At 68.2% G+C, this 9,936-nt stretch overlaps 2 protein-coding genes across 2 annotated transcripts in view; both read left to right on the forward strand.

The window, feature by feature from the left end:
* Nucleotides 1–389: 389 nt before the first annotated feature.
* CARD9 (caspase recruitment domain family member 9) lies at nt 390–9,276 on the forward strand. The gene is made up of 13 exons (XM_059410326.1): nt 390–1,416; nt 2,584–2,781; nt 2,956–3,093; nt 3,650–3,954; nt 4,026–4,205; nt 4,370–4,513; nt 4,796–4,921; nt 6,268–6,459; nt 6,933–6,974; nt 7,179–7,224; nt 8,437–8,513; nt 8,898–8,974; nt 9,069–9,276. The coding sequence occupies exons 2-13, from the start codon at nt 2,598–2,600 to the stop codon at nt 9,166–9,168; spliced, it is 1,611 nt and encodes a 536-aa protein (XP_059266309.1). The 5' UTR covers nt 390–1,416; nt 2,584–2,597; the 3' UTR covers nt 9,169–9,276.
* Nucleotides 9,277–9,444: 168 nt separating this feature from the next.
* The window catches only part of DNLZ (DNL-type zinc finger), a 1,843-nt gene continuing 1,351 nt past the window's right edge, over nt 9,445–9,936 (forward strand). The window contains exon 1 of the mRNA XM_059410327.1: nt 9,445–9,688. Coding sequence (XP_059266310.1) covers nt 9,488–9,688 — 201 coding nt within the window. The 5' untranslated portion in view covers nt 9,445–9,487. The remainder of the gene's footprint in view (nt 9,689–9,936) is intronic.

The raw sequence follows: 9,936 nt of genomic DNA on the forward strand, positions 1-9,936 counted from the left end.
TTCAGGGCGCTTGGTTCTAGAAGCTTTGTTCCTGCGTTCCTCACGCGACCCTCCCCCGGGCACCCCGTCCTCCACCTGCGGGGGTGCCCCCCCACCACGCAGCCTTGGGAACGCCCTTTCGCTTTCCAGTTTGCACCTGGCACTGTTTCAGCTCGTGTCTCCTTTTCCTGCGGGCGTCTTTGGACGCGTGGTTATTTAGAGGTTTCTGTGTAATTTTCAAATGTTTAGGGGTTTTCCAGTTAGCGTTTTGTTACGGATTTCCAGTTCCTGATAACATGACGTTTCCATCGTTGAGTTTTTACAAACACCCACTGTGACAGGGACACTGGTGGTCGCAGTTCCATCAAGGGCCCAGAACCAGCTGGTCCTGGAAGCGTGAGGTCAGCCTCTGTCCTCCCGGAGACCCGCGGGGGTGGGGGGTGGGCGTCAGGCTGCCCGCGCCCGCCAGACTCCGACGCGCCGGAGGCCCAGGGACGGAGGACGGCAGGGAGCTGGTGCGGTGAGGTGCACTGTCGGGGCGGTGGAGCCCGGAGCCCTGGTCTGGACCTTCTCCGCCTGCCCGGCCTCTCCCTAGCTGTTGTCTCCACCTGGCAGCCAGCGCCTCCAGCCGGCGACGCATTGGCCTGGGGCTTTCCCCGGCAGGAGCGGGGCTGGGGGCCTTCTCCCCTGACGGTAGGCCCGACCTCTGCCGGCGGGGGAACAGCGCTTATGAAAGCAGTTTGTGTGGCGTCAGGCTCCCAGGAACCTGCTGCAGAGAGCTGGCTGAGGGGAGACGCTTCCTGGAAGAAACGGGCTTGTGCTGTGCTGGCTGTGGTGCAGGCTGGAGACCACATGGGACAAGCGGGGCCAGGTCCCTGGCCTGCCGGCCGCAGCGGCCTTTCCAGCTGTGTGCCCTCTGGACGCTGCCCTCCTAGGATCACGTCCCCGTGGTGGGCGGCTGCACGTGTGGCCCCCGGCGGAGTGCCCGGAGCTGGGACTCCCACCCTCCTCTCGCAGGTTGCCCGCACTGCTGGTTCCCAGCCAGTCCCTGCTGGAGAAGCCTCTGGAAGGCGGCGTCCAGGCCAGAGCAGACTGGACGGTGCACTGGTCTCCTCTGGCTCCAGGGAGGGTCTTTGCTCACACTTCCACTTAGTGGGCGCCAGGGCTGGGCCTCCAGGCCTCTAAGCAAGACTTCCACTTCCCTCCGCCCCGCCTCCCGGGCTCTGCCAGGCAGGCGAATCAGAAGGCAGGCCCCAGGAGCGGCTCCCTCGGGGAGGACCTGCCAGGCTCCGTGGAGCTCCCCAGCACCGTCAGGAAGGCACGGTTCTCCTCCCGGGCTCTGCCGGCTGGCCGGCAGCACCTCCTCCCGCTCATCGGACGAGGGTGGCCCAGGCTGACCCACATCCCACCGCGCAGGGGCCCCTCCAGGACCTTGAGGTAGGCAGGGCTGCTGCTCTTTCTGAAGGTGTCCAGGAAGACGCCTGTCCCTCTGCTCAGGGCTCCTGGGGCACAAACCCCAGAAGGGCAACAAGTGACCTCAACTCTTCTGCCTCGTCTGCCTTCACCGCCACATGGCACCTGCTCGTTCATCTCTGTGCACTCAGCTGCAGGGGGTCAGCTGCAGCAAAGGCAGGGAGCAGGCTGAATGTCCCAAGGGCCATCCGCTGAGTTGCTGGCCATCCGCCTCTGGCTGGATGGCGTGACTGAGGGCCACGAGAAGTCAGACTCCTGCGAAGACCCCTCCAGCTGCCCCCTGGAGCTTGGGGAGTGCTGTCTAGCTCCTCTGGCTGGAAACCACGTTCCCACGCCAGCTGAGGGCTCTCTGAGGCGGCGGGTCAGCAGCTCTGGTCCCGCCACCAGGAGCCGGCTTCTGGCTTGGCCCAGGCCTCCAGACAGTGGTTCCCACTCCCGCTGGTGGAAGGGAGCCACAGTGGATGGTCCCCCCAACACGGATGGCCCCTTTGGCGAGCCGGCACGATGGTGCCTGAGTGGGAGAGGGAGAGGACCCCCGAGGTGTCTGGCACCCGGGACCTGAGAGCCCACAGAGGGCACCAGAGCAGCAACTGGGGCTGGTTGTGGGCGATGCAGTGGCCCCTCCCGGGACGGCGGGCCTGGCTGTCCCGTGGGCGGTCCGTGGTTGCACCACCAGCCGCCTGCGGCCGCCGGAAAGAGAGGAGGTGGTGGGGCTAGGCTGAGTGGGTGCCACGTCCAGGAAGGAGGAAGTCCCCCACAGCCCTGCCTGGCACGCAGGCACAGGCGGGCGAGTCACTGCCTCAGGCTCGTGGCCTCAGCCTGGGGAGGCCCAGCCAGTGGGTAGGAGGCGGTGGCCCAGCAGCCCCACACGTTCGGGATAGGGAGTGCAGAGCCCAGAGCCGGGCCACGGTGCGGGGCGTGCGGTGTTCTCAGACACCAGCGGTCCCTGGAGCCCTCCACGTCTTCCCCCACCATATCAGAGCGACTCGGGGACAGAGAGAACCTGGGCTCCAGGGGAGTGGCAGCAGGGCCCAGGTCTCGGCACCAGCACAGAGCAGGGAGGGCCGGGGCGGGTGAGGCCAGGGCCCGGCGTGCAGCTGTCCCTCCCAGCAGCTCTCCCGCTGACTGCAGCCGTGACCATCACCATGTCAGACTACGAGAACGAGGACCAGTGCTGGGGCGCCCTGGAGAGCTTCCGCGTGAAGCTCATCTCCATCATCGACCCCTCCCGCATCACGCCCTACCTGCGCCAGTGCAAGGTGCTGAGCCCCGACGACGAGGAGCAGGTGCTCAGTGACCCCAACCTGGTCATCCGCAAGCGGAAAGTGGGTCAGTGCTGCCTCAGCCGGGAGCGCCGGGCACAGCAGCGGGCACCCCCAGCACCCGCACCTGGTCCTGCCTGTGGGGAGCGGTGGCGCTTCTGGGCACAGCAGAGGCCCCAGGGGAGAGCCCAGGGCGGGCGGGCAGGACAGCCACGGCCCAGCCAGGCCCTGTGGGTTTCAGGTGTGCTCCTGGACATCCTGCAGCGGACTGGCCACAAGGGCTACGTAGCCTTCCTCGAGAGCCTGGAGCTCTACTACCCGCAGCTCTACAAGAAGGTCACGGGCAAGGAGCCTACCCGTGTCTTCTCCATGATCATCGGTGAGGCATGGGACCCTGCAGGCAGGCCACCGAGGCTGGCCTCCTGACGGACAGACCGGGGACAAGAGCGAGTGTAAGGGGCGCAGGGCTCCGTCCTGCTCCTCTCTCTGCTGGAGGAAAGGCAGGCCCCCGCTGGGGGGAGTGGCGGGGACAGACTGACTTACAGGTCAGAACCCCTCTGCCTGACCCCACCAAAGCCTCGGCTCCTAGAAGGACGGGCGTCTACTGGCGCTACCAACGGGCAAAGCCACGCTTTCCCCAGCCTAGACGCATGTCCTCTCGCCTCCCAATCAAGATCACGACAGAAGCAGGAGTGTGCCTGGCCTGAGGGCTCCCGTGCTGGCGGTGGGCCAGGGGGTGGGCCCCGGCCGGGCCGCAGGGTGGGTCAGGGAGGCTCCGCTTGCATCCTCAAAGGGGAGCACCAGCACCTCGGGGTGGCCCCTCGGCCGGGCCCCTCCAGGAGACAGGGGGCCCGGCCGGCCCTCAGGCCTGGGGTGCAGCAGGGCGGGGCGGCCCCAGGCTGGGCGGGCCCTCTGACGCGGCGGAGCCGTTGCAGACGCATCGGGGGAGTCGGGCCTGACGCAGCTGCTGATGAGCGAGGTGCTGAAGCTGCAGAGGAGGGTGCAGGAGCTGACGCAGCGGCTGGGCTCCCGGGACGAGCTGGCGGCCGAGCTGCGGCTGAAGGACGGGCTGCTCCGCAAGCACCAGGAGCGCGTGCAGCGGCTCCGGGAGGAGTGCGAGGCCGGCGCCCGCGAGCTCCGGCGCTGCAAAGAGGAGAACTATGACCTGGCCCTGCGCCTGGCCCGCCAGAGCGAGGAGAAGGGCGCCGCGCTCACGCACAGCCGCGACCTGCAGCTCGAGGTGCCCGCGCCCCGGCCAGAGGGTGGCCGGGCGCTGGGGCGAGGCGGGCCGGCTGACGCGTCTGCCCGCAGGTGGAGCGGCTCAAGCACTGCCTCATGAAGGCAGAGGACGACTGCCGGGTGGAGCGCAGGAACACGCTGAAGCTGCGGCACGCCGTGGAGCAGCGGCCCAGCCAGGAGCTGGTGTGGGAGCTGCAGCAGGAGAAGACGCTGCTGCGGGCGCGCGTGCAGGAGCTGGAGGCCACCGTGCAGGTGGGGGGTGGCCGGCGGGGCAGGCCCTGCCAGGAGCCGGGGGCCCCAGGTGGGTGGGGGCGGTGCTCAGGGAAGCTGGACAGCCCTGCAGGACGCTGGTCCCAGAGCAGGGCCCGCTCACGCTTCGCTGCTTCCTGCCGCTCCGTCCTGTTCACCACCCCCAGGAAGGGAAGCCAGACAAGAGCAGCCCCTACGTCCAGGTGCTGGAGGGGGACTGGAGGCAGGCGCTGCGGGACCACCAAGAGCAGGCCGACACCATCCTGTCTCTGCGCAAGGCCCTGCGGCAGGGCGAGGCCGTGCATGCCCGGGTATGTGGCCGGCTGGGCTGAGGGACTGCCCCGTGTCCACGCAGCCCCTGGGATCCACACCCCGACCTCACCCCTTCCTGGAGGTGCAGGGGCATGGACTCCTCACCCCACTCCTGGCCCGTACTCCCCCAGGATGGCCAGGCCCCGGCTTTGATCTGGAAGTTCAGGGCTGGCAGGGACCCAGGGGCTCCTGTGGCCTCCCCCTACCCCAACTGGGCCTGACTGGGAGCCAGAACGGGCGGGGGTGGGGCCGGGGCGGGGGCTAGCCGCCCGCTCCCGCAGTGCGTGGAGGAGAAGGAGATGTTCGAGCTGCAGTGCCTGGCCCTCCGGAAGGACTCCGAGATGTACAAGGACCGCATCGAGGCCGTGCTGCGGCAGATGGAGGAGGTGGCCGGTGAGAGGGACCAGGTAGGCCGCCTCCCACCCCGGGGGCAGGGTACCTCACCCTTCACCCTTTCAGGGGAGGGCGCTTGTCAGAGAGCTCGGGGACAACTGGGAGCACCCGGAAGGTGACCCCTTCCCCCGCCGCCAGGAAAACCACTCCACCGGCGGGTCGTACCTCCAGATTCTTTCCAAAGTACGTATAGGTCCATGTTTGTCTTACAAAATGGGAAGCTCTCTTGTTTGGCAAATAGGTTTTTTTTTTTTTTAATTTTTTAAAAAGATTTACTGATTTTAGAGAGAGCGTGAGTGGGTTGGGGGGGCGAGGGAGAGAGACTCCCAAGCAGACTCCTGGCTGAGTGGGGCTCGATCTTGCCACCCAAGACCATGACCTGAGCCGGAATCAAGAGTGGGACACTCACCCAACAGAGCCGCCCAGGTGCCCCAGATATAGCTTATTTTAACTTCAAACACTGTTGGCCATTTCGTGGGCTGGCTGTGCTCCTGGGGACCAGGGGCGGGAGTCTGTCTGGACTGGTTCCCCATCACTGCTTTTCGCCACCTTCCCGCCACATCATGTGGGGTCCTCTCTGGTCAGATATGGTGGGTGCTTCAGTGACCATCCAGAGGGGACCGGCAGCCTGTGCTAGGGACCTCTGGCTCCTCAGTCCCATGTCAGAAAGCCGCCCCGTGGGGGCTGGAGTGTGCAGAGTGAGCTTGGGGCACGGGAGCTGCCTTAAGGTGGTGGGAAGCGGGAAGCAGCACTACCAGGCCGGGGAGCGGGGCTCCCACCTTCCCTCGGGGGCAGGCAGAGGAGGGGGTCACTGTAGCCACCAAGGCAGGCCACTAGCCAGGGACGCTAGAGCCGGGCAGCCCCGGTAAGCAGCTAGGATTCTCTCTGGCTGGTCCTAAGTCAGAAGCAGGGACAGAAATGAAGGCATTCGCAGTGATTCCTCCAGTCCCGGCTGCTTCAGGCCGAGGGCCCCACGGGACATGAGTTAGCCTCCGGGAGGCGGGCCGGCTCCCACTGGCCGCTCGGCGGGGGTCAGAGTTGTGTCCCCAGGTGTGGTCTGGCCAGTGTGCGCAGAGGGACGGGCGGTAAAGCACAGGGCACGCCCTGCTAGCCACCGAGTTAGTCCCCTGCAGGCCAGCAAAGCCATGCGAGGGGCATGAGTGCGGGGGAGGGAGGTGTGCCCCTGGGCTGCCTGGGGGCGGGCGGGGGCTCTTCTGGGTTTGGGGCTGGAAGATTTACCCACACGTTCCCGGCACCCTCGGCTTCCCTTACTCCTGCGAGCCTTCAAGCACAGACTGGGCTGCGGGGGGTGGGGAGGGGGGCTCGGGGCTGGGGTCTCCCAGCGCCGGGGTCCCTGTAGGCCATCGCCACGCGGGAGGAGCTGCACGCACAGCACTCGAGGAGCCTGCGGGAGAAGGATGCGCTGCGGAAGCAGGTCCGGGAGCTGGCCGAGAAGGCGGACGACCTGCAGCTCCAGCTGTTCCAGCGCGAGGGCCAGCTGCTGGCCGCGGAGGGCAGGCTCAGGCGGCAACAGCTGGACGCTCTCGTCCTGGTGGGCCTCCTGGGGGCTGGGGGCCTTCGAGGGCTCTGCCCATGCTCAGAGCTGCAGCCCTGCCATAGTAGAGCCCAGGGGACTGGCCCTCAGGGGCAAAGGGGTCCCCAGAGACACCAGAGCCCAAAGGAGGGGACTCCAGGCAGCCCAGGTCCAGGCCTGGATTGGCTACTGCACCACGGGTGGCCCAGGGCAGGCCCCAGGCCTTCCCGAGCCCCCTCTGTCCTCTGTACAGGGTCCTCCTCCTAGGAGGTTGGAGGGGGCACAGCTCAGAACCTGGCAGGCCACTCTCGGGGTCAGGAGGGGGAGGGAGGGGTGTTCTGGGGTGCCAGCGCCGGCCACGGCCTGGAGAGAGGCCCCCTTGAGGACAGGGGCTAGCCTGGGACCCCCTCACCAAGCCCCACCCCACCCCAAACCCTGGGGGAGGCTGGGTTTCCCCCCAGCCTGCTGACCGACTCCTTCTGTGACCACAGAGCTCCGACCTGGAGGACAGCTCACCCAGGAACTCCCAGGAGGTGCGTGTGACCCTCGGTGGGCTCTAGGCCACCATCCCCTACGGGAGCTGGGCCAGTTGCTCTCCTCCCAGGCCCCAGCTGGATGGGCTGACCGCCTTTGGGTCCTTGGGGCAGGAAGGCCCTTCCTGCCAGGTCGCTGAGAAACCGCGCAGTGGGTCCTGGGGGGTGGCGGTCTAACTGGACGCCCATCTCTCTCCCTGGTAGCTCTCGCTCCCCCTGGACCTGGAGGCCATCCAGCTCTCAGACAAAGGTGAGGCGGGGGACAGCTTCTCATGGACGAGTCTGGCCGAGGCCTCTTTGTCACCTTACTCAGCACCAGTCCTGACAGGGGGCAGCTCTCTCCCACTGACCTCACAAGCCTGCTTTACAGATGGGGACATTGAGGCTTAGAGGGACAAGTGACCCCCAGGCTCCCCAGTAAGCAAACAAGAGCCAGGTGTGGGGGGCCTGCACCCCAATTCTGATGTTGAGAACGCGTCCCTCCATCGGAGCCCACTCTGGGCCCAGGAATGCAGCGCTGAGGCACCCTGCTCTCCCTGAGCTTCCGCTGGGGCGGGGAGGGGTCCTGGGGGGAGTCTGCCATCGAGTGTGGGAGGTGCAAACAGGGGAGAAGGGAGCGTCTCAGGGCCAGGCACAGAGATGGCAGAGGGATGGCCTGGGGAGTGACAAAGGGTGACAAGGGGTCGAGGGGCTCATTCTAAAGGTGGCTGCCAGAGGGGAGGTGGGGAGGTGGCGTGGGAAGCCAGACAGACCTCCTCAGCCTCAGACCTGCCACCAGCCTCCAAGGGAGGCAAAAGAGGGACAGCCAGTGCAGAAGTGAGGGAGCAGAGCAGTCCAGCGCTGCCCAGAGACCTGAACTTCAGGCCATGGAGCCCCAACGTGGGGACAGGTGGGCAGGACCCAGCAGGCAGTGAGTGGTAGGCGGAGACCCTGGGAGCCCCGGCCCAGGGTTGGTGGGGCCCCTTGAAGGAGCTGGGGCGGGCTAGAGGGTCAGAGGCCGAGGAAGGGAAAGCGCCAGCCCCGGGAGAGACCCGGATTGGGGTCTCTCCCCCTGTGATGTCCATGAGACTGGATGTCCAGGCTCCCATCCTGGCCAGTATAGGAGAACCAGTCCATCTAGCACCTTCCTCTGACGGTCCTGAGAGCCCTGAGCCTGTCCAGGCCCTGGCAGATCTTGAAGGGACCAGGCAGCTTGGAATGTTGTGCTCCCAACTGCTCGGAGCAGAGCTCAATGGTGGGGCCCTGGTGGGCTTCCAGCAGCCTCTTGCCTGCCTAGAGGGTCCGGAGTGGGCACTGACATCTGAGCTCCAGTCCTCTTGTGTAAACAACGGGAGGCCTTTTGGGGTTCAAGCGATGCCCCAGGAGATGGTGCAGGACTGGCTGGCAGCTTCTGGGGAAAGGAGGCGGCCAGGTGTGGTCCCAACAGCTGGGAAGGACCCACAGGCCTCCTCCTCCATTCCAGGTGGCCCGGCCGACGGGGACAGCCCACAGCAGCCCTTTGCGGCTCTGCAGGAGGAGCATCTTTCCCTGACCCCCAATGTAAGGCTGCCCCGGGGTCCCTGCTGCCCAGGGGCGCCGCTGGCACGGGCCTCTGTGTGACCAAGCTGGGAAGGTCAACTCTTCAAGCTGGATGCCTGGGGGTGATGCCAGGGGTCTCCGCCCACGGGCTCTGGGCTGCACAAGCCGGGAGCCGAGTCCCCCCTTGTCGGCGGCAGCGGGCAGGGGGCAGCGGGCCGGGCGTGGCAGCCGTCGGAAGCCCGTGTTCGAGGCCCCGGGGCGCGGCGGCACCAGGGCTCTGGCCCGCGACGCGGCTTCCGGGCGGCCGTGCGTCCCGGCTCTGCGCGGTCCCCCGGACGCGGGCTGCGCGGCCGCGGGGCGGGGACCCCCAACGCTCCGGCGGCCTGAGCCCCGCTCCTCCCCCAGGACGCGGGCCCGAGCGGCGGGGAGCCCCCCGAGAAGGAGCGGCGGCGCCTCAAGGAGAGCTTCGAGAACTACCGCAGGTGCGCCGCGCGGGCTGGGGCGGCCCGGGGGCGGGGGGCGGCGGGCCGGGGGCGGGGGTGCGGCCGGCCCCGCGGACACGCGCTCGCCCCGCAGGAAGCGCGCGCTCCGGAAGATGCAGCCCGGCGCGCGGCCGGCGGAGGCGGACTGGGAGAACACCACGGGCAGCGACAACACCGACACCGAGGGCTCCTAGCCCGCCCGCGCGCGGGGACCACGCCGGGCCGGGGGCGTCCTCTGGGCGGGCAGCGCGGTCACATGCAGTGCCGTGAATAAACGACCGGGCTCCCGGCACCGTGTCCTCCGCCCGCCTCGCTCCCGCGTACACCCCGAGCCGCGCGCGCACCTCCCGCCTGCAGGGGGCCGCACAGCGCGGCCTGCCCGTCGGCGGACGGAAGCCGAAAGGGGCCGCTGACGCCGCGTGCCCGCTTCCAAGATGGCGGCAGCGCGGCTTCAGCCGCGTGGAGGCAGGGGCGGGGCGGGGCGGGACGGGGCAGCCGACGTCGGAGGGCGGAATGCTGCGGGCTGCGCTGAGCCGCGTGCCGCCACTACTGAGCCGCAGGTGGCCCCAGGGGCCCGGCCTGAGGGGGTTGTGGGGACGTGGGGGCGGCCCGGAGGCTGCGGAGAGAAGGCAGGCCGGGGTCGGGGTCTGGGGCTGGCGGCGTTTGAGCTCGGGGCCCGGGGCCGCGCACTACCAGCTTGTCTACACTTGCAAGGTGAGCGTGCGACGGGTGCGAAACTGGCTCCCCGGGACCCGAGGACAGTATGGAGGGGCGGAGCCGTCCCCGAGGACGGGGTCTTTCCGGGAGAGGGGTGGAGCTGTCCCTGGGGGCGTGGCCTTTCCGGGAGAGGGGTGGAGCTGCCCCGAGGACGGGGTCTTTCCGGGAGAGGGGTGGAGCTGTCCCGGGGGGCGTGGCCTTTCCGGGAGAGGGGTGGAGCTGTCCCGGGGGGCGTGGCCTTTCCG

Source organism: Mustela nigripes, chromosome 9 (assembly GCF_022355385.1).
Source record: "Mustela nigripes isolate SB6536 chromosome 9, MUSNIG.SB6536, whole genome shotgun sequence".
NCBI classification, from domain to species: Eukaryota; Metazoa; Chordata; class Mammalia; order Carnivora; family Mustelidae; genus Mustela; species Mustela nigripes.

Coding starts and splice junctions, on each gene's coding strand:
- CARD9 (XM_059410326.1), top strand. CDS start 2,598: ATGTCAGACTACGAGAACGAGGACCAGTGCTGGGGCGCCCTGGAGAGC. Junction 3,094..3,649: donor TGTCTTCTCCATGATCATCG/GTGAGGCATGGG, acceptor GAGCCGTTGCAG/ACGCATCGGGGGAGTCGGGC. Junction 8,975..9,068: donor AGCTTCGAGAACTACCGCAG/GTGCGCCGCGCG, acceptor CTCGCCCCGCAG/GAAGCGCGCGCTCCGGAAGA.